The sequence below is a fragment of the Furipterus horrens genome, unplaced genomic scaffold (genome assembly GCF_987537825.1).
Source record: "Furipterus horrens unplaced genomic scaffold, mFurHor1.1.pri manual_scaffold_1, whole genome shotgun sequence".
Taxonomy (NCBI): domain Eukaryota; kingdom Metazoa; phylum Chordata; class Mammalia; order Chiroptera; family Furipteridae; genus Furipterus; species Furipterus horrens.
Genome location: NW_028327171.1, coordinates 210,564,096 through 210,587,969, shown reverse-complemented (window position 1 = coordinate 210,587,969; position 23,874 = coordinate 210,564,096). Strand labels below are relative to the sequence as shown.

Below are 23,874 nucleotides of genomic sequence, written 5' to 3'. Positions count from 1 at the left end.
AATAAAGGGCAAAGGACATTTATTTGGGCTCCAATTAATAAAGGGTTACTTTCTTGGGTCTGTGTGGCTTCTAAAAGTTTTCTTTCTTGTTGCTTTAGCCATTACTGCTGGAAAACATGATTGGTGGAAATCTCTAGGAAAGTTAGTATTTTATTGGCTCAAAAGAGTCAAAGAAAAGGACCCCTGAGTAACAAGTTTTATATTTTTTGGAGTCATATACTCTTGAAAGACTGATAAAAAATATAGACTCCCCCATACAAAAATTTTCATTTATTTTACTTTCACTTTCAGAAGATTAGCAGACTTCTTGGGGTCCGATAGACTTCTTTAGGGATATATGGAATCCTGTGTTAAAACTTTTCCTTATGGGAATTTCTAGTAATCATTCTCTAATGATCTAGTCGTGGCTCTTATTGAAACAGAAGGGTTGGAAGAAAGTAAACCTAAAAAGAAAACAAACAAAAAAACCCAACTGAGCCCCACTGAAATGTTTGGTTGCTACTTGGTCGTCGGCAGCCGTCCGTCTCGAGAGACGATGGTGTAGCTTCTTAAGAGTCTATCCGCACCGCCGAGAATGGCTGTGCAGTCCGACTCGGGAGTGACACGGTATCTGTCTCCTCCCGTGTTGAATCGACATCTTACGATGACGCTGGAGTGTCCTCTCCAGTGGAGCTGAAGCTACAGAGCCTGGGCAGGGTGATATGGAGGGTCTGCTGTTGCCCATGCAGCAGACCCCCCCTCTCTTCGCAGCTGAAGGGTCCAAGGGAAAGACGGAGTCGATACAGCTTGGCTTCAGGTGCGCCGCAGGAGTTGCCGGTGTTGACTACAACGTCAAACCGCCTTAGGGACTCCGGCTCCGGATTTTCTGTCGGGGTTTACTCCCTTAGCCTTTCCCCAGAAGAGGTATGCCGCAAGGCAGCGGAGGTTTTTTGGAGTCAGAGTTTTCCTTCTCTGATTTCCATCAGTATTTCTTGGTACAGCACACTAATAAGGGCTTCGAAATGCAACCTCTAGTTAACAGTGCAACATTGAGACAAAATAAAATTCTGTGTGATGGAACGCAAATAATTAAAGTTCCAAAACAATTAGGATAAATATATGTATCTTAGGATTTTGTCTGCTTTTTGATGATGCTCTAAAGTTATTTTATTTTACTATTTTATTATAGTTTAATAAATCAAGTGTTTTAGATTACCAGGTTTGGAAATTTGTTTTTATAAGTCTGTGTGAGATGAGTCCATAGTGGAGACTGGTTTCCTTTGTATCACAGGAAAAACAAACACTGCTCTGTTTAGACCATGTGAACCTCTGATCACTGCCTCCTGCTGGCAGCACACTTAAATTGCAGGGACACTTAGGAGGAATTCCTTGCGAGTTGAAACTGGTGGGAATAAATTAAGAAGTTGACAGCTGTGTGATAGGCATACTCAGTTGTGAAGATAGGATTTAAAAAAACCAAATAACTACCTGAAAATACAATAATTTAAAAATTTTCTCTGCCCACATTGTATCTATATACTTGATATTTAAAGGGACTCACTCCATCATCACAATGTAAATACTTCAGTGACCTTTATACCTGTGGTCCTGGTGGTCCTGGCCTTGTACCTTCTGAATAACCTGGCTCCCCCTTATCTCCTTGCAGACCATGAATACCTGGGTGGCCTGGTCTTCCAGGTAGACCTGGGAGTCCCAAAGTTCCCATCATTCCTTTGGACCCTGAAACGAGTAAAGAAATCAGATAAAATAGGTAAACACAGAGATCTTGACATGCTCTATCTCTAGCCTTTGCACAAGGCACCTTTCTCCTAGGAAGATGACTTTTCAGTATCACCAATGTATCAGGTCGTCATAATGGGTCATTTTAACTCAGTATAAACACTTATTTTGTTCTCACTAGAGTTCTAGTTGCATATAGTCTGAAAGTAAATCTAGTAGTTTCCCACCAACTTTCTCAGAAGTGGAAAACCCAAACAATAAACAACACAAAAAATCTAGAATTGGGACAGATTGTGAGCTTGTAGGCTCATCGCAGGATTTTATACATTACCTGGCACCCCCATGCTCCCCATGCTTCCTGGAGGGCCACGGGGTCCTGGTTCTCCAGGATCCCCAATGCTTCCAGGATCTCCTCTGGGGCCTTGAGAACAAATAAACAGTCATAAGCTCTGTGTAGTTCCGGGACACAACGTACTCAATAAATATCTCTTGCTTGCCTGAATGCATGCATCCACAGCAGCCAGGCCAGCGGGTTTAAGTACTTGGTAGCTGCCCTTTTTTCCCTTTATATAAGAAGGGGACTGAGGACCCAGAAATATAAAATTAGAGAAAGTTAGATTCTTGTCAGCAGGCCTGGATTTTGAATATCAAAATCATCCTAGGACCAAGGCCAGCAGGAAAGGTGGGTGGGGGTGAGGGCTCCGTGACCAGATAATAATAGATTTCTATACTAAAAACTTATTGCCGTGTAATAGGTTTTGTTACTGATGTGATCACAGAGAAGAGGGAGGCCACTTTAACTGTTTAAAAAAATGCTTTGCAAACTCAATAACCTGTTTAAAAGAGAAAGAGGCAAATTTGAAAACCTCTAAAGCATTATCAGATTTTTTTCTATGATATGTGATATTCTAATACATTAAAGTTTATAATATGTAAGCAACAGTTTCCAAATAACAATTTTAGTACAAAAATGGAACTTCGTGAATGTTAATATTTTTTAGTTAACCCAGGCTGACTATGCACACCTCCATTTTGGTTTCATCGAGAAGCAAATTTCTGTTGGAAGACTATGGGACCAGGATTCATATTCATACGAATAAGTCTAGAAACATACTTTTGTTACATGTAGATCTAGGAAAGTTTAAACCCTGACATCTCTGTCAGAGAATCAGTGTTACCTGGTGGCCCTGGTGGCCCAGGTGACCCTTTGAGTCCTTCTAAACCTGGTGATCCTGGAATGCCCCTGTTTCCTTTCTCACCCGGCTTTCCTGCGAATCCTAAAGTTAAAAGCAATGTATTAAAAAATACAGGTTACCATTTCATCAGAATTATCTACATCCTGATTAAAATGGATGAGATATTGTTATAATAGAGTATCGCATATTTGTTAAGAGAACAGGCAGATGTGGACATATCTTTTTTAAGAGGATTAAATGAGAATATGTATCCAGTATTAGCACAGTGACTGGCATGAGTTAGTGCTCAGACACCTAGCAATTATCATAATATTGACACTTCAAACAAACAGTAGAAGAATGAGTGGCCTAAGAATAGCTTCTTGTTTTATTTTAGCAATGATAGAGAACCGTATTTTTGTCTAGACTATCTGATTCTCAATCCATTTCTTATAACTATGGTTTATTAAGTAACTAGCATATGACAGGCATCACTTTCTTTTATTTATCATATTTAATCTGTAGGCAATCTCAGTCTGTCCTCAAGCCTTTCCAGATAGAGTGCAGAGATGAGAAATAATTTACTTGTGTTCAAATTTTAGCCTAATAGCTGCAGTGAACAGTTAACAGCATTCTAAAGCATTAATTTTCAATGAAAACACATTCTTTTTAGTAATTATTCTCCAAAAGATTTTTAGTATGAGAAGCAGTTTTTCGATGCAGTGAGAAAACTTCATCCTGACTGTTCATGGAATATAGTGGAATTTGGGGTGGAGGTTTCTATTTCAGCCAGGGAAGGTTTTTACATGGAATTTTCTAAGCGTTTAGTGTTCACCTGACTTGTCAAGTAAGGAGTATTGAGGCTTGTGATTTAAAAACTGACTAGTGAAAATTTAAAAACAGCAGACCAGAATGCAGAATTGATAAGAAATAAAAAGTCATGCATTAAAGAGGCAGTATATTATTGTTCAGAGCACATGAGACCAAGGTCTAGTTCAGGCTGGGCCACCAACTGGCCATGTCACTGAGAACAGGAAATTTGACACGGACCCTCACTGTCCTCATTTGCCAAACAGAAGGGTTTACTTGGATCACTCATAGTTTCAGAATCAGCTCTGAATTCTGGTTCTAAATGTCAGGCAGTCTGTACCTTTAAGGCCCGGCTCTCCTTTGTCCCCCTGTAAGTGGAATATCTGAGAAGGCCCGGGAGGTCCTTTAGCTCCTTTTTCCCCCTTGGCTCCTGGGGGTCCTCTGTCACCCTTTGCTCCCGGAATTCCAAAGCTACCTATAAGACAGGAGGAGTAACCACAGCAGTTCCTTAATTCTTTAAGTAGTTCATAAGGATCCCAAAGTTAACAGTGCTTATCATAAAACAAAACAAATCAGCCAAAGAGCTTAACAGAGCTGAGACCTTCATAAGTACATGCCTTCCCAGAACACGCAGTTATGGGAAGGTCACATGTAAGCCTGCAGTGGAAAATGCGTTCTCATTCAAATGGAAAAAGGGAATGCAGGACGCAGCAAAATCAAATGCATGGTTCTCTCAGAGCCATCTTCCCCTCAAAGAATAAAATATAATTTATTTGCTGTCCCTTCCTCCTGCTAGCTGGAACGCCCCACCATCACTTACCCTTCTCTCCCGGGGAGCCCGGGCTCCCAGGAGGCCCCGGAAGGCCAATGTGGCCGGGAAAGCCCATCAAGCCGACCATCCCTCTTTCACCTATGGAAACAAAGTAACACAGGCAGCACTTGTGCAGCGTGAGAAAAGCAAACACTCCATAAGATCAAATAAATTATTCTTAGAAGGAGAGATTGGGGGTTGAAGGAATGGTTTATGTCACCAGGAAAATAACCACATTTGTCTAGGAGATGGATCAGTAAAACAGTCCCCATTATATCATGTATGTGAAAGTCACCGGTAGCAGATCACATATGTGGATGAGAACAGAATACGCTTAAGTTTTGGACCTTTCCTTCCTCCCCGTCCATGACCAGCAGCTTTCTGTTATACTTCCTTATTTTATTTCTTTCATAGCAGTTGTCTCGAGTTGAATTTATAACTCATGTCTTTGTTATTGTCCCTCACTGTTGGAGGTGGAGTCTTGTCCACGGATGTGTCCCTAGGGCCTGGCACCGTGCTGGCTCATGAAGATAGGTCAATCATATGAATGAAAAAATAATCTGTGGATTAAGTTATTATTCTGGGCTGCTCTCTAGGGGAAAGGTCAGTGAAGTTCTGTGCCATGGAGAGAATATTGGAATGTTCTTCCCAAACATATAAACTATAGAAATAGTGATGAAATAAAATGAATTATAAGAGGATGCTATGAATAACTATGATATATGCCAGCAAATTAGATAACCTAGAGAAAAAAGGCCAACTCCTAGAGGGGCACAGATGAACAAAACTGACTTAACAAGAAATAAAAACTTCTGATTAGACCCATAACAGATGAAGAAACTAATTAGGAAAAATTTTAGAGTCCCACAAAGAAAAGCTCAGAACCAGATGACTTCACTATCAAATTCTACCAAACGTTTAAAAAACATTCATTCTTCACAAACTTTTCCAGAAAATACAAGAGGAGGAAACACTTCCTATCATGTTCTATAAAACCAGCATTACTTTGATCCAAAACCAGGCAAAAATATCATAAGAAAAGAAAAAAATAGACTAGTTTCCTTTATAAATATAGATGCAAAAGTTCTCCACAAAATATTAGCAAAGGCATTTTAGTGGTAACATGTGAAAAGGGTTACACAGCAAAAGCAATCACATCCAAGGTCATTGTGAAATGGGATCGTTCCGTCACCAGCATTGCTCTGCCTTCCAGCCCCTTTCAAAGCTCACAAGGGGAAACTTCCACTAACTGAAAGGGAAGTTCAGAGACAAAAGCCTGTGCCCATGTCCAGTTCACACAGCCACCTTAAAGGAAGGGGTAAAAGAAAATAGTGGAAGACCCTGGCTGCTGTGGCTCAGTGGATTGAGCGTCGGCCTGCGAGCCAAGTGTCGCTGGTTCGATTCCCAGTCAGGGCACATGACTAGGTTGCACATCAGGTCCCCAGTTGGGGGCGCGAGTGAGAGGCAACCACAGAGTGATGCTTCTCTCCCTCTCTTTCTCCTTTCCCCTCTCTCTAAAAATAAATAAATAAGCAAACAAACAAATAAATTATTAAAAAAAAAAAGAAAAGAAAATAGTGGAAGAAAAAAAGCACAGATTCTTGGCTTCTTCCCATCGGAGCAAATAATTGCGGTGCTTGCCTCCTCCAACTACGTCAAAATTACAACTCAACTACAGGACAACCATCATTCAGGACTGCCTGATATCTAGCCGAACAGAAGTCCTATAGCTGAAGATACAAAGAAGACACGTTGAGATTGGTAGGAGGGGCGGGGCCACGGAATGGGCTGTTCCTCTACCCATGTGGGGGGATAAAGACCAGGAGGGCTATCTGGGCAGTGCAGGTCCTCCCTGAGGAGTGAGGGGTCCCAGTCCCCAACTAGACCCCACTGCCCAGGGTTCCAGTGCCAAGAAGAGAAGTCCTATAACTTCTGGATGTAAAAACCAGAGAGGATTGTGGCTAAGGGTGGGCTTCTAGAGTCCCAGGGCCTCCTCTTAAAGGGCCCCCACACTGACTTACTTGGACTCAGTTGCCCTGAACTTCAGCATTGGTGCAGAAGCTCAAAAGGTACCCAGGACATGTGGGAAGGAACAGAATTGTCTGGCTTTGGTGTGTGGGCTGGAGGGCTAGCTTTCTCCCAGATAGAAGTGCTGGCAGAAGCCTTTGTTCCTTTGCTGAGCCCACCACTCCGTTTCATCTCCCACCCCCATCCAGTCCGCAGTCACTATATCTGAGTCTCCGTCAGCTTGGCTCCCACTGTTCACCCCGAACTGCTGATTCCCTGAGACCCCACCCCACCCCACCCAGCTGTGGGCCCACCCAGGCCGGTTCCAGTGGCTTTTCCATACGAATGGCCTGTTTTGGTTCATGCTGTGGACTTTCCTAGAATCTCCCAAAGGTTCAGTAACCTCAAACAAGCAGCACCTGGCCTCATTGGGCCCCCATACCTCTTGTTCAGCTGCCCCAGGCCCAGCTTGTAAATGGACTAAATGCTTCAATCAGAACACCTCAGGTGACTGAATGGCTAAGAAAACAAGACCCTTACATGCACTGTCTACAAGAGAATCACTTCAGATCAAAGACACATATAGACTGAAAAATAAAGGGATGGAAAAAGATTTCATGAAAAAAAAAAAAAGCTGGGGTAGTAATATTTACATCAGACAAAATACACTTTAAAATAAAGCCTGTAAGACACAAAGAAAAACCCAGCAATTCCACTTTGAGGTATTTATCTGAAGAAGCCCCAAAACACTAATTCGACTGTTGCAGCACTATTTACAATAACCAAGGTAAGGAAGCAACCTAAGTGTCCATCAGTAGAGGAGTGGATAGAGAAGATGGGGTGCATGTGTACAATGGCGTAAGACTCCGCCACACGAAAAGTGAAATCTTATCACCTGCAGCAACATAGATGGGCTGAGAGCAGCGGTTATCATCCTTTTTCATCTCAGGGGCACACATGAACTAATTACTAAAATTCTCACCCCCCCCAAAAGGTATAATTTTGATTCATTCCCACCAGACAGGTGTTGCTGTGTTGGCTGTTGTCATTTTTTTGATAGTCTCAGGGAACAGAGGTCAGTGCCCCTGAATAAATAATCAGGTACTGCATGTTTTAAAAATTCTTATGGAACACTGGTTGAAAATTGCTAGCCCAGAGGGAATCATGCTGACTGAAATAAATCAGAGAAAGACAAATGCCAGGTGATTTCCCTTATACATGGAATCTAAAAAACAAAATAAATGAACAAAGCAAATAGCAATAAACTCATGGATACAAAGAACGTTTTGATGGTTGTTAGGTGGGGAAGGGGGGTTAGGGAAATGGGTGAAAAAAGGTAAGGGATTATTAAGAAGTACAAATTGGTAGATATGAAATAGTCATGAGGCTATAAAATACAGCACAGGGAATATAGTCCGTAGCATTGTAATAACTATGTGTGGGGTAATATGGGTATGAGGTTGATCAGGGTGATCACTTCATAACATATATAACTATCTAACCACTATGTTGTCCACCTGAAACTAATATAATATTGTATGTCAACTGTAACTGAAAAATAAAAATAAGTAAATAAAAGCACGAGAAAGAATACCTGGTGGCCCTAAAAATCCTGGGTTTCCTGGATATCCTTTTTCACCAGGTGGTCCCATCTCACCTCGATGACCTGGCATTCCTGGTGGCCCAGGTTCTCCAGGAACTCCTGACCTATCCAAGCCCGGAATCCCTGGGTCTCCTTTTAGTCCTGCTTCACCTCTTTTGCCTGTATATGAATGAATGAATACATGAACGAATGAATGAATGGAATGAACACACAAGTGCTTTCCCCACCAACTCCAGAAATATTTTATGGCTGTAAATATTTAGCTTTGTGATTTGGGGCTAAATAAACCACACACTTCTCAAATTGATTGATTGGTTGTTGGTTGGTTTCCCCTCCTATAAAAATTTTAACATCCCTTCTGGCTTTAACATTCTGTGTTAGTGTCTCACACAGTAATAAAAATGTAGAACTCAGATCTATTTTCTAGTCCTGCAGGAACATCCCGGGACTGCACTTAATGACTGTTGCTCAGCTTTTAACTTGCAGAACACATTCAGTGCCCCTCACATTGAGTGAGCCACCAGGTGCCCCCGGAAACAAGAAGAGCACCACTACAACAATTATTGCCTTGGCCAAAAAGTTGTTTGTGAACACACACTTGAATGCTAGGCATTAGCTAGGTTCTAAAGGACTTTGCTCAGAAACAGGTCATGGGTCTGGTTGAAAGGCGCCTAAAAGATGAGTAAGGTTCCCATGATCTGGACCGTCTAGTCTGCATAATTTAGATTTATTTTTATACCCTTTCTTTTAGATTGACTTAAAATAATCAACTACATATGAGGTCTGTCTGGGAAAAGTTCAGCCACTGTTAATATAATGAGGATGGTTTCTATGACATTGATATAACCAGGCAGCCAAGGAGAGGAGACTGGAATGCATGTGGGCGAACAATGACGACTTGACTGTACTAGTCAGTGGGGGCCGTAGACGCCTTTGAGTGAGCGTGTGTGCTCTGTGGCCGTCACATTCAAAACGACTGAGGGAGTAGAGCAATGACTCTGCATCAGATTCTGCATTGTTTGAACGTTCCTCTGCAGAAACTATTCGAGGATTCAGAAGGCCACAGCTACGGGCAGCTGGTGATTGGCAGCTTCATCACGACAGAGCGCCTACTCATGCTTCACGTCTCGTGCAGTTTTTTGTGAAACATCAAGCCACCCAGGGGACTCAGTCCCCCTACAGCCCAGATTTGGTGACTTGCAACTTCTGGCTTTTCCCAAAACTAAAACCACCTTTGAAAGGGAGAGATTTCAGACCATCGATGAGATTCAGGAAGATATGACGGGGCAGCTGATGGTGATCGGGAGACCTGTGTGAGGTCCCAAGGTGCCTGCTTTGAAGGGGACTGAGGTGTCATTGTCCTATGTATAATTTTTTTGTATCTTGTATCCTCTTCAATAATGATCTCTATTTTTCATATTACATGGCTGGATACCTTCTGGACAGACCTCATATTTTAGTTTACAACTTGTTAAACAGAAAGTTCACTCTATTTTAATAATAAAGATAAATACACTTACCACTTTACTAGACTTGTAAAGGTAAAACTTTTTCTGAGAGTTTATGTGTATATACATATATTTGTAAATATATTCCATTAACGTATCTAGTGTTTATATGTTCTTGCAAGACACAACCAACTCACTACATTAACTTCATATTTCCTACTCTCTAGGTGGTACTCACTGCAACAAATCCATGACAAGGTCTCTTTCTATTTCATACCGTTTCCCACTGAACAGTGGTCAGGACTTCTTGCTGGACAGTTCCTACGTTACATAGCAAAGCACAGAGGAGGAGTTCCATGCCACTTGCTCATCTAGTGACTGGTTGTGAGGCCGTCCTCTTACCTTGTTGCCCTTTCAATCCATTTAAGCCTGGAAGTCCTGGGTCTCCCCTGGGACCCTCTGTGCATCTTCCTGGGGGTCCTTTTTCACCAGGAGGTCCAGGCTGCCCTGGATCCCCTGCAAAAGAGAGTCCAAAGGTATATTCAGGGGCCAATACCCAAGGTCCTAGTATTGCTATCCCAAGCATTCTCTTATAACTCCTTTCCCCTTAAATCAGACCAATATTTAATACCATTCATATATCTTATAGAGAGGACACTCATTAAGAAGAAAAGAGGAAGGAAGAAGGAGAGAAGGAATAAAGATAGAGCAACAACGTTGAATGGAAAAATAATTAGGCCCTACAGATTCTGTTTATTGATCTAGAACTTCGTTGGGGAATTCTTCACCCCTAGAGCACCTACACATTCAATGTGCTGCACTATAGCTGAGCTCAGGGGAGAAAAGTAATCGCACTTGCTTTTGTACCTCGTGGTCCATCAAGCCCTCCAGTTCCTGGAATTCCAGGGAGACCTGGAAATCCAGGGAATCCAATTTCTCCATTTTCCCCAGAATTGCCTCTTTCTCCTGGAAAACCTGCTGTTCCTGGTTCTCCAGGCATGGCTAGTCCTGGTTCTCCCTATAGCACAGAAATTATGTTAGTTTTACTATATAATGCTTCTAAATCCTTACTGACTATTGGCTGGTCTTTAGGGCTATTTACTCAAAAATGATATCTTCATCATGGAGGTTCTAAGTCCCTTTTTCGACAGTTATCACCATTCCATCAACTCTCCTTTCAACTCTATCTGCTGGCTGTAAATAATGCTTAGTCATTCTTCTAGAGCCTCCACTTTTTCAGAAGACTGTGGGATTTTCTGTAAACAGTCTAGATGTCTCTGCTCTCTTTCCCTCATCCCTATCCATGTTTCTTTCTAGAGTTTTCCCATTTCAAATACGAATGTACCTGAAGATTAAGGAAGAAACAGAAAAGCAAACCTGTCTTCTAACACCTTCTATTTTCCTTTCTAAAAGGGAGGGATGGTGCGAGAAACTTTAAGAAATTCATCATCATTATCACTGACAAGTGTATTGGTAATTTCTACACTCAGAGCATTCCTGACTGGCAGGAACATCCTAACTGGCCAACTGTCATTGCTTCTCCTGTTCCCCATTTCAGTCTGAATTTTAATTCTCAAAGACCTTGGCTCCCGGGAGGCCTGGCTCCCCAGGTACTCCTGGCCTTCCCATTTCTCCAGGGTAACCCGGGGATCCTTTTGTTCCTGGAAGACCTCGGTCTCCTACAGGGAAAAAAAATAAGAAACGTTGTATAATTAGTCTTAGTAAAAGTTTATGGGCAGTCTCTCTCCTGTTTTTCCAACTGCTTTTATGAGGCAAGTAGCTGTGGATGTTTTTGTGAAAGGATGATGAGGGAGCCAATGGTAAATTAGCAAGTTAAAAACTTCAAATCAGGTTACCTTGGTTCCCACTTTTTGAAATTAGTTTCTCTATTTTTGTTGTTTTGTGCCATTACAATTTTGATTCAGCATTTCTTTTTTATTGTTGTTCTATTCCAGTTGTCCCAATTTCTCCCGTTGCTCTCCCCTTCCTCCCCCATCCCACCCCCCACTCCCACAGTCAATCTCCCCACCTCTTCTTCATGCCCATGGGTCACTGATACTAGTTCCTTGACTAGACCCCTCCCCTTCTTTCCCCCCTTCTCCCCCTCCCCCCTCCCCTCTGGTCACTGTCTGTCTGTCCCTGTGTCCATGCCTCTGATTCCATTTGCTCATTTGTTTGTTTTGTTTATTAGGTTCCTGTATTAGGTGAGAGATTCCATATTTTTTTAAACCACTGATCTTGGTTGACCATTTCGCTCACTTTTTAAAAAAAGTATATTTGACATTTAGTGTACAGCCAAATACATATTTAAGTGGTGTACATATTTATTTATGCAAGCATGGCCCAGATCAAGATATAACACATTTTTAGTACATGACTAGCCTTTCTCAGCATGGATTGTTCAAGAGAATTACTTCTAATGCCCTATAACGGCCACTGAATGTAATGAGTTAACTGCTCCGTGACACGTTTTTGGTGAGAATTGAGAGAGCCACATACATGATATTTTCTGTTCTATGGTTCAGAAGAGGAAACCCTGGTGGAGCAAAGCTGCCTTCAGAGAGTTCCTCTGTGTCCCTAACTTGACCGGTTTTAAATAACAGTTAGTTCACGGGATTCATTAGGTTCCACTGGGAAATTCTGACTCCACAGTTTCCAGGAGCTGTCAGGTGAGTCCTGGTGCCCACAGTTTAGTCTCCTTCTGGAAAATGACCCCAGAGGGGATGCAGCTAGGATGCAACTGTCTTCATGTAAGGTCCCAGAAATTACTGTCAAAGCCATTCTTGGAGCCACATGAAAAATCTGATGATATTTTTTATTTTAAAGACTCATAAACTGAGATCAATATTCCCATGTTTGGGCAGAACTACTATATGATAAACATTCATGATATATTAATTTAAGAGGTGAAGCACCAAAACTGTATTATATTTTGACAAACACTTTTTTTTTTTTTTTTTTTGACAAACACTTTTTAAAAAATATTTTTTAAATTTATTTTTAGGGAGAGGGGAAGGAGGGGAGAAGGATAGGGAGAGAGACATCAATGTGTGGTTGCATCTTGCATACAACTGGGGAGCTGGCCCACAACCCAGGCACGTGCCCTGACTGGGAACCAGTGACCCTTTGGTTCACAGGCCAGTGCTCAATCCACTGAGTCACACAAGCCAGGGCTCAACAAACACTTTAAATAATATTGGAACAAACATAAACTTATTGTAAAATCTGAAGTTCTATGTGACAGTCTAGTACCCCTGGAGAGGACACTGATGTAGTTGTCAGTGCGGAGCCTCAGGTTTATTGTTCAAGTTCTTGGCATCTGGATTTCTTTGGAGTGTACTCCCTTAATGAGAAAGAGCATTTTTTTTTTCCCTAAAGGAAAATAACTTCTGTGATTTATTTTGGAGTGTATAAGGAAATTAGCTATGTGTGATCTAATAGTACTTTTTTTCATTATAAAAGAAATGTATAAAGTGAAGAAATGCATAAAGTGAAGAAATGTATAAATGAAAAAAGTGTAGGCATCTATTGAAGCAAAGAAAGAATTCATCGTAACCCCATTATTGAGAAGAATCACTTCGGTGAGTTTCCTTCCAGTTTTTTTATATGTATTAAAAAATACATGATTGAGATGAGATTGCAAACATCAGTGTGAACTAAGCCTTCTCACCTAATGTTAGTGTAAGATTTTTTTCCCCATTTAAGACGGATGGAAAACATCACTTCAAAGGATGTTATGGGTATTTCTTATGTTATTCATGATACATATTTATAGTTTCTAAATATCCACAATGAACCTTACGTTTTACATTTCTTAGCTTACCCTTGGGTCCGGGAGGCCCAGGGAATCCAGCTGCTGGGATTCCTGGATCGCCGTCAGGCCCGGGGATGCCTGGCTCACCCCATTTTCCTTCGGGTCCAGGAAAGCCTTAACAACACACATACAGCCACGTCAGCGACTTCCCTTTCTCTTGCCTTAACACCAAATGTCTAAATTTCTGCATCGCCCTGGACATTTTTGGAAATTAAGAAATAATTTTATCATACCCTGACTTCCTCCCCATTCCTATCCAATGGACTATTCATTAGGAATTGCAAGTTATATTCAAATTTTGAAAATATAATTTCACTCTTAAAAAGAAATATTCTAGATATCTTGAACTATGTAAGTCTCCCTCCACAGAGGCGAAATTGAGTTTTAGATCATATTTTTGCCAAAGAAGTTACGTTTTCCAAAGGATAAGCTGTGCGAATTGTAGTAACCAGGGGCAACTGTTCCTCGCTCCTCCACCAAAATCCATGAAGATTGTTCTGCTTGCAAATTCTTCTTAAGTAACTATATCAGTTCTCTTTTGGAATCAGAAGTACCAATGGGAATAACTTGGACAACTTCAATGGAGAACAGCGAGTCCCCTCACCTGTGGGCTGATTCTCTGACAAGACTGGCCTGTGCTCTCTTTGGGAGCCAGTGAACGTATTTTTTCTTTAAAACGGGGACAGTGTTTTTTCAGGAAAGTCAGAGTGCCACCTGATGCTGTGCACCAGGCTTGGCAAAGGGGATACTCACCAGGCGGACCTTGGGGGCCAGGACAGCCTGCAGGCCCTGGAAGTCCCGGGGGCCCTGGAACTGGTGTTGAAACAGTGAATTCTCCCCTAGGACCTTAAAAAAAATCATGATTATAAGATTAGTGTGCATATTGAAGCTTTTCTTGGTCCAGAAAGAGAATACATGATATGATATGATAATGAAAGGTTTGTAGACCTAGTCCAAGGAATCTGAAAAACAGTCTCTGCTTACATAAGTTTCAAACTGGTTTCAAGATGACTGGCCCATAGAAACTTTCTTATTCAATTGACAGGTATTTGTAAGCACCTACTATTGAATAAGCCTTGTTTTAATTCATAGCCCAGCATGCTGGTCTATTGGAAGAGAGCCTATTCTATAAAAAATTGACAATATGAATTCTGCTTAAATATTGGTGAATACTGGTAGGACACTCATTTATTGGGTAACTAGTTTTCACAGGAAAAAAACTTAGTATATTGCACAAACCATGAAATGGAGCTGATCTGGGCTTGAATCTTGGCCTTGGTCTTTGCAAGGTCTGTGAGGTTGGGGCATATTTCTTAAGCTCCCTGACATGTTCCTCGTCTTTCATTGTGGAAATAATGCCTACCCAGCTGGTTAAGATTTGAGCTACTGTTCTGACCACAGTGGCCAATATTAAAAACATGTTACTGATTAGTATTGTATATACGACTATATATATGGGAAAATCTGACGATGATATATTTTAAGACATTGGAGTCCTTCACTAAAGATTCATAGTTAGAAAGAGTAGAAGGAGCATTTGAAGACGATTATAAGAGGATTGAGCAAACTTTTTCGGTCAGGGCCACATAGTAAATAACTTGGGTTTTGCTGTCCTGAAAGTCTCTGTTGCAACTACTCATCTCTGTCATCAGAGCATGAGAGCAGCCGGAAAGAATATGTTAATGAACAGGTGGGGCCGTGTGCCAATTACACTGTATTTATGGAATCCGAAACCTGAATTTCATGTAGGTTTCACATGTCACAAAATAGTGTTCAGAAGATTTTTTCCCAATCATTTAAAAATATTTTTAAAAAATTCTTAGCTTTTGGACTATGCATAAATAAGTGGTAAACGAGATTTGGATAGCAGCCTCAGAAGGGAAGCACAGGAAAAATACACTGCATATTTAACCATAAAATAAGCCTTTATGGACATGTGTGGACAGAAATGCATGCATACAATTAATATATAAATACTATGGGGATGACCACTCCAAGTTTTTTTATCCAATGAGGAATGCTATAAAAAGATTAAGAGACCACTGGTTCATTGGACCTCACCCTTTAAGGTGATTTAAGAAGTAAAATTTGACCAGGGTAGCATTATTTATTTAAAACTGTCAGTAACTTGCAATTCTCACATTCCACGGTGTTCTTCGCCACAGATACACTGAGGATCAGATTCCTCCCGAATCCAGCCTCTGTATTCAGTACATGTGGACCCCAAAGTTACAGGGACTTTAAAACTATTATGAGATAAATTTTCTTCATTTGTCTTAGCTCTTTTGAAGTCTTCTTTATATACTGTCTATTGGTTATGAATCAAAATGAATTAATCTGCAATAGCATTAGTGGACCCTTGAGACCTAGAAGAGGCATCTCAAGATCAAGTTCATAGGTTTTTGCCTTCTTTTTGTCGACTCCGGTCATCCCTTAGGATCTATTCATTCATACATTTATGTCAGTAATGGAGATAGACTGTCATGATAAATTTTAGCTGAATTTTTCAGTAACAGGAAAAAACAGATTTTTGTCTACTATGTCCTTTCTTCTTTACTATGTCCTTTCCCAGTGTCTATGGGCTGACATATTCTACTTATTAAAACAAGTTTCTATACATCTCGAGGGTCTTTCACTGGCGCTAGGAACCGTCATCCCACTCCACAGGAAAACAGGACTGGAAAGAAAACTAACCAACCGGCTTCTCCAGGTGGCCCACGGGCTCCAGGAACTCCTTGGGCGCCCTTTGGACCAGGCTCTCCCTGCGGTCCATAGCCTGGTAGTCCAGCTGGTCCTGGGGGCCCTGGGGACCCGGGGATGCCAGGATCCCCCGGAGGACCCTGGTCGCCCTTCTCACCACTGAGGGCCTGTGACAATAGGAATATGTTTGGATACTTCATTCCAGTATTTCCTTACGTAGGTTAATATTATCATGAATATGAATACCGCTTAGACAGTCACTGAGAAGGTATTGAATTAAAAAGCAGTTTGCATTTGAAGGGAATCATTACTAACATGAGGGTGCACTATGGTCCCTGTAGTTTTGTGCCCTTTAGAATTCAGCCACATTTCATTAACTTGGAACCCCGAGACCCACTTGAGATGGGATGCCACCCATGTGATAATAAGACCCTCAGACCTAGCTCAAATTGGCCAACGGTTCAAATGGAAATGACATTCGTGTTCATGGTACATTTCTAAAACCAAACCAGTATGGCAAACCTTTATTTGTTTGGTTTTCACCAGGTATTTCCATTACAAAAGAAACATTCCATCTGTATTAATTGTTTTTTTTTCTTATAAAATATCTTTTAAAAATATTTTGTCAGTTGAAATGTTGAAAATAAGCTGTACATTTTAAAGAAGTTGAATTTGACAACTTCCTTCCCAACGTGGACTGAATTTTTCATTGTTCAGTATCAACAGGTGGCTAAGGGGTCCTTGTCCCTATTTTAAAATCAGCTTGATTTTCTCTCATTTTCTGGAACATCTCTACCAGACGGTACTAACAAAGAAAGTAGGGAGTTGCAAGTGGCATATGAGAGCGTCACGTGAACTCTATTAACACTAGACCAAAAGCATTCTAGACTTTGTCCCTCCACAAGCATAAGTGCCACCTGGGGGACAGCCTGGCGATTGCCAGGGAACGGCTGAGTCCTGCTAGCTGCTCCCTCCCAGAAAAGCACTTGGTTGTCAGAAAGGTTCAGGAAAGACTATGTCCCATATCTACACCTTGGGGAGTCACGATTCACATCGACATGAAGAGATCTGTAAATGAACCTTTACATTTTGTTGCCATGTTTCCCTCTTTGAGATGGGACCCTTTTAATTGGCTAAGACCAATTAATCCTGGGAGAAACCGGTATTTCATGGACCAGCTGGCTAGGCCATGTGCATTGCAAACTTCTCCCCCTAAAAATCGATCTGGGTATGAATCTCTCAATTGAACACGTGAGAGATTCTATTCCATGAAAAGAGATCAGATTGATATAAGCTTAATTGTTGGCAATGACTAAACACTTGATCTCTTTTATTTGACGACCTTATTCTTAACTAATTTGTCCTTTCATGTATTTATATTTACTGAAAATAGTAAACATTGTCCCCAAAATACTGACTAAAGCTTTCCATTGGTAATCATCTTCTGAACTTCTTATAAATTCTTTGGAGACAAATGTGGAATTGTAACTTGTGTATGAGTCAAGGTCATGATCAATGGAGAATTTTATTTGTCCTAAAAAATCCATTAAGTGCTACCTATTTTGTCAAAATACTGTACATATTTGCTCTGGTTTGAAGATGCCTCATTCTGTAGTTAGATGGACGAACTGTGCTGAGTGGCCCACACTTTTCTGAAAGGAAATCACCTTATGTCTTAACTTCAGAGCACTTCACTTCTAGGGAGAATAACTTGGAAAAAGTTACTAGATACCAACCGGTTCTCCTTTGGGTCCCCGTGATCCTTTTGCTCCAGGGGTCCCAGGAATGGCATCCAAACCCTTTCTTCCAGGATGCCCTCTGGGCCCCGGATCCCCTGGGGCACCCACTTGTCCTTCTGGCAGGGGTGTTTCACCTTTTTCTCCTTTAAGTCCTGGGTCACCCGGAATACCTGGGAGTCCCTAGGGTGGTATAGAAATGGGTCTGCATTGCTTTTGGGTAGAGTTGTCAAAAAATAAAAAAGTCTCAACAAGAACTTTAAAATTTTATACACACACACACACACACACACACACACACACAAGATATATATATATGTTTAGACACTTCTTTGGCCCAAAATATAATTTTAAACTTTTTGGGTTTTTTGTTTGTTTTCGCTTCCACAACTGGAAAAAAATTCAGCTAGACAGTACGATTCAATGCAACACACAATAATAGAAATTCAATATGATATAATAATCATCATAATCTAGATTAGGTTAGAACATTGGTAAATTTTAATAGGCATCTCTGGATAATTTGATTTAAATTATTTATCCAAATATAACTTTCTGATTAACTATGATAATCAAAATTAAAATTTTTTAACAACTTCATTGAGCCATAATTTACATACCATTAAATGTATTCTTTGTAAGAAGACAATCCAACAATTTCAAAAATAAATGTATACATTTATGCTATAATCACCACAACCCAGTGTTAAAACATTTTTGTCATTCCCCCAAATTCCCTCAAATCTATTTGCAGTCAATCCCTGTTCCCAACCACTGACCTGCTTTCTGTCTCTGATACCACTTTAAATGGTCATAAATTCATTAATTCATTCATACATCATTTATTCATTCATTTAACCAACAGGTATCTGGTCAGTGCCTACGCTTTGTCAGGCATCGAACTGATACCTATGTGTGGTACAACTGTCCTTCCAGACCAAGTGCTCCGTTCTCCAAACTGAAATTAAAGTTTCAAAACCGTGAGAAATCTTACAGGAAATCCTGGAAGACCCGCACTTCCTGGGGTCCCTGGGCTTCCTTTAATGCCAGCTGACCCTCGTCCTCCTGCAAAGCAATGAAACAGTAAACACGCGTTGAACACCAATTCCGAGCAGCGAGGGTAATGCATCTCGTGAAAACAAATAGTGTGCTTTCTTCTGAGCAAAGAAAGACAGTTTCTAGCTTAAAACACCCAGTGCAAGAAGAGAATGGGAGCTAATCACTGGAATAAGAGAAACGTACAAGAACAAGAACTCAAAAAGCTTACCTTCCTAAGATTATTGTCTTTATAATTTTGAAGACATACGTTTTTATGATGATAAAAGCAATATATGCTCATTGTAAAAACTGAACAGAAGAGCATGAAAATCAGCCACAAATCTACCACCAGAAGACAGTATTTGCTAAAACTTTCATGTATATTATTCATAAAATTTTATATCCGTAAATGCATAGGAGTTATACAGATAAATAAATATATATTTATAACTTATAAATCAATAAATATAGATTTATAGTTTCACTTTAAATGGGTGCATAGTGGCTTATTGTGTGAGTGAACAAACATTTATTCTGCTGATCGCTGTTTTTAGACATTTAGAATTTTTTTCAACTTTAGCTGTTGTAAACAATACCATGATAAGTATCTCTGGATATTTATCAATTCTCTGAATTTATCCATTTATTTTTTTTACAATAAATTCTAAATGTTTAACTGCAGGACCAGGGGCACAAACTCTTCTGAGGCTTTGGATATCCGTTGCCAAATTGCATTTGTTTTACAATTTTATATACTTCCTATAGGTATTTAAACATCTCTGTAAAGATGATTTCTTTAGAGGATCTTTTGAATGACTCTCAGGTCAGTTTATTAACAAATGTTTATTCGGATTTAGTTTTGCAAGATCTGAGCCAGAATATATTTTTTGACAATAATCCAAAGGGTTTTAGTGTATGTATATATATATATATATTCTTTGAGCTACACCTGTCATGTGCCCATGTAGGGGAAACAAGGAAAAGAGCAGTGCAATTAGCTGGTCATCAGCAGTGAGCTGCCCACCTGCAGGCCAGCCTTGGGCCAAAGGTCACGCAAGGGGATTGCAGGAAAATGATGCTTACTTTCCTTTCATCCTTTCCCTCCCTTTTAGTTCTGTTTTAATACATTTTCCCCAGAGACTTGGGCACTGGATAGTTGCTGCATAAAGAAGGGTCCCCCTGCCCTTTGCCCCTTCTTTCCTCTCAGGTTTGTCTCAGGGAGTTGGAGGGCAGTGATGACAAAGTAACTAAGGTGTTTATAAAGTTGCGGGTAGGATTTGAGTGACAAAGGATCCTGACTGAATGCATGTGCTCCACTGGCTGTCCGTGGCGCCCACATCTGCCACCATTAGCTTGTTTTCTTTGGGCTGAGCACCAGCCTCTCCAAAGACCCCTTGCCATTGAAAAGTCTACTGGATGGTGGACATCACGTAGGTTGGCCGGTAGATCTTTACATTGACTTGCCTTAAGGGGCTGCCCCGGTTCAGTCATTAAGGGATACAGGGCAGAGGGAAAGGCATGCCACTGGGGGAGGCTGACGGGACTTGAATCCAGGCTCCTAGTCCTTACCAGCCATGTCATCTTCTGCCTCAACATCCTCATCTGTCAAATGGGGTTACGATGGCACTTACCTCTAGGGTTGACATGATGAATAAGGTGTGGAGGCATACATGAGATGTCCACACCCAGAACAGTGCCAAGCACACTGGCCAAGGGCTCCGTAACGAGCTCGTACTGCTTAATGGTAAATAATTTAATGACAGTGTCTAAGAACCAAGCTGCTGATGGCAGAACCAGGAGTGTCTGTGGTACCATGTGAGAGGCCCTGGGTAGGCAGGGGAGAGGCACAAAGAGTAGAGGAACCCATCTAACAAAGAGAGACTTTTTCTACTTCAAGGTTTTGCCCATGGCCAGTTCTGTGAAGGCCAGCAGAGGTAGGGACAGCCTGCCACAACAACATTGGGGTAGAGAGTCCTGGTTTGGCAGAGGGTGACGAGTAAAGTGACATACGCTTTCTTTAGCCCTCCTTCAAAAGTCGGTGGCTCATTTAAAAAACAAAACAAGATTTTTAGAAAAAAATTCTAACTTCTTTCTTTTTATGAAAAATTGGAAGATCATTAACAAATTAACAGCAGGCTGGCATTGAGTGTCTGATGGCCTGTTTCAATGTCCCTTCCCGTTTGCCGCAGTCCCCGCTCCTCTCATGCCCTGCACGGGGGCCAGTGATGTTCAGCTAGTTCTCACCTTAGCTCATTGATATGTTCCTGGAGCTGCAGTGAAATGATATAGGCCATCGGATAAAAACTTTACCATAGACTAATTAATATAAACAAGAATTAAGTTCTCATGGCCGCTCATCAACATTAAAGTGAAACAACATTGAACGAAATGACAGTATTTGAAGACCTGCTCTCCTTTTCTATTGCGCTTATATCCCTAAGAAAAACATAATATAGCTCATCCACCCTTAACTCTATCAAGAGTGGGGACATGAACAAATGGACAGAGAAGGGTGGTGTCTTTCGAGGAAAGATATAGGAAAGAGCTTATTTGTTTGTGGAAGAAAAAAGGAGCATGTGTTCAGTACAGTTGCTTCGCTACTCCAAGTGACCAGCAGGGCCCCTGGAAGATTCTGAGATTACAATTCTGGGATTACACAATAGTTTGCAACTGGAACGAGACAGGGGGAAATGTCAGCTTTATGGGATCTTGTCTTGCTGTATATTCACAGAGTATGTTTTCTGGAAATCTCCTTTGGAGTTCATGTAAACCCCATCAGGACACCCAGCAGCCTGGGACCTTTTTCCTTCACCCGGGGCACCGAACGCTTTGCATTTGCAGAAATACGTGTTTGCAGATTGTCTGTACCTGGGATTCCTTTCACGCCATCCAACCCCGGCAGTCCTGGGAGACCCGGAGGCCCCGGGACGTAAGGACATTCTGTGCACAAGAGGCCTGGCTCCCCTGCAATGAAAACGTGCTCGCGTTACTCATATACCCACAGCGCGCCCGCAGAAAGGACGGACCGTTTCCAACTGCACAGCTGTTTCTTCCACTCCACGTTTTTTCTTGTAGTGAAAATTATGTAGGAAATTGCACATACTGATAAAAAATTATTCATCTATTGTATCTGCTTACTTTAACTGTCTGAGCTTCTAGGTGTTCTTAGACAGAAAAGCCTCCGTGTAGTATAAAATTGCTACTATTTCAGTGTTTCTCTCTTTGAGTGCAGGATAAAACTCACATTCTAGGAATAGCCAATGATTCATCGCATGGGCGCTAAATACATGATTTACAGACAAATGAATACTTTTAGCTAATTCTCTGGGAAAAGAAGCCGTCTCTGACTGCTGTTTGGGATATTGTTGTTCAGGGGGAAAAACAGGCGATAATAATGGGGATGAGAAAGGCTTGTTCTAATAGAACAACCCCATTGAGTGAACCGACCTTTGCGCCCATCGACACCTGGGATTCCTGGGGGCCCCATGGGGCCTGGACGTCCACTTTCCCCAGGTGGACCTTTGCGGAAAACGACATCACCTACAAAAAGACAAAACCAAAGCTAGTTTTTTTATTTCTTTTAGTGTTTTCTCTTTTCAGTTATCAGGTGTTTTAGTAATATGTATTATTTTATATCATTCTCCCCTATCCCCATTTGTTTTGGAAGCTGCATCAGTCCTTTGAAAGTTACCTGCAACTGACAGGGCTGAAGTGTGCTGACCAGACTTCTCCTTCCACGTTACCTACATGGGATATTTTCTGATACTGATGTGGTGGCTCTTTGAAAACTCATTAGATGGTGTTTCTCATCACACAAGCAGCCCATGTTTTCTTATCATGTTAGTTCCAGTTATTCCGAGACAATCTCTTTAGCATTTTTAGACAAAGGGTCAAACCTCATTCCGTGCATGTTGAATCTCCCTGCCTAATACAGATTGAGGGGGAAAATTCAGACTCAGGATGTCAGTGTGATTCCTTCTCATTGCTTGTTCACAGCAACTGAGTTTGTCATTCTTAAAGCAGCTCCCTAAGAGAGCTCTTTCCATTCTCCCACATATTAGCTGCTACGATAATGTTACAATGAACAGCTACTTCCCTTAAACAACTGTGTTCTATAACTTCATTTTTGGTCTTGCCATTTCAAATATAGGTTTAAGGCAGTGCTGATAAAACTAAATACTTAAAAACAGTACCGATAGCTGCCCCAAATTTCATTGCGACAAGGTAACAGTGGCAACATTTAATGTAGATAGCACTTGGTGTGTATTATGTTATGTCTGCTTGACTGTGAAAAGGATGCCCATCTTGTTATCCAGTTTTCTGTGTCTTTAAGATGACTGCCTAGTTATTTTTAAACAGTAAAATCGGATGTCAGTTTCATACTTCCTGGAGACTTACATGTACACTTATGTACTTATACATTTGTATATACTCACACATGTTCATACTCACCTCATACTTCAGTCAACGAATATTTTTGTACTTAAAATATCCCAGCCCCCTTAGTGACATGAGGAGACTTAAAACAGCAAAGAAGACCCAGTCCCTGACCTCAAGGAGCTTTGATTCTTATACAGAAAACCGACAAAGACAAGGCAATGTGAAAAATCCTGCCACTGTGCTAAGCATGGGTGTTATAGGGTGTGCGCTTGGTGAAAACTCTCTGCAAGGCTTGAATCTGAAGCTGCAGCTGGACAGACAGACAGGTGTTGTTTGGACAAGAGAAGATAGGACACCGGGGCTGTCTCCAAGGGGAGAAGGAGTGGTACCCGGGGTCCACATCCTGACTTTAGCATCCCTTAAGTACAAAAACTCTGCACAGGAAGCTTGTCATCAATAAAACAAGCACACAACCCACATCTGGAGGAAGACTTGAAGGACTAGAAATGGTTAGAATCCCTGCCACGTAGTAGAGTTTTATTCCAGTTTCGTTTTGCTTTGTTTTCCATATAGGTCTACATCATAACTTGGCAGTTTTATTCTTGGACATTATATCTTTTTATTAGTAAGATT

At 41.1% G+C, this 23,874-nt stretch overlaps 1 protein-coding gene across 1 annotated transcript in view; it reads right to left on the bottom strand.

The window, feature by feature from the left end:
• COL4A3 (collagen type IV alpha 3 chain) overlaps nt 1-23,874 on the bottom strand; it is a 70,848-nt gene that overhangs the window by 21,762 nt on the left and 25,212 nt on the right. Inside the window, exons 22-37 of the mRNA XM_090288430.1 lie at nt 22,309-22,401; nt 21,730-21,825; nt 18,818-18,888; nt 17,824-18,006; nt 16,086-16,254; nt 14,141-14,233; nt 13,397-13,501; nt 11,155-11,252; nt 10,441-10,591; nt 9,976-10,089; nt 8,117-8,284; nt 4,525-4,614; nt 4,045-4,179; nt 2,898-2,996; nt 2,051-2,140; nt 1,580-1,719 (exon numbers count right to left, since the gene is read on the bottom strand). Of these exons, the coding sequence (XP_090144556.1) occupies nt 1,580-1,719; nt 2,051-2,140; nt 2,898-2,996; nt 4,045-4,179; nt 4,525-4,614; nt 8,117-8,284; nt 9,976-10,089; nt 10,441-10,591; nt 11,155-11,252; nt 13,397-13,501; nt 14,141-14,233; nt 16,086-16,254; nt 17,824-18,006; nt 18,818-18,888; nt 21,730-21,825; nt 22,309-22,401 (1,895 nt within the window). The remainder of the gene's footprint in view (nt 1-1,579; nt 1,720-2,050; nt 2,141-2,897; nt 2,997-4,044; nt 4,180-4,524; nt 4,615-8,116; nt 8,285-9,975; nt 10,090-10,440; nt 10,592-11,154; nt 11,253-13,396; nt 13,502-14,140; nt 14,234-16,085; nt 16,255-17,823; nt 18,007-18,817; nt 18,889-21,729; nt 21,826-22,308; nt 22,402-23,874) is intronic.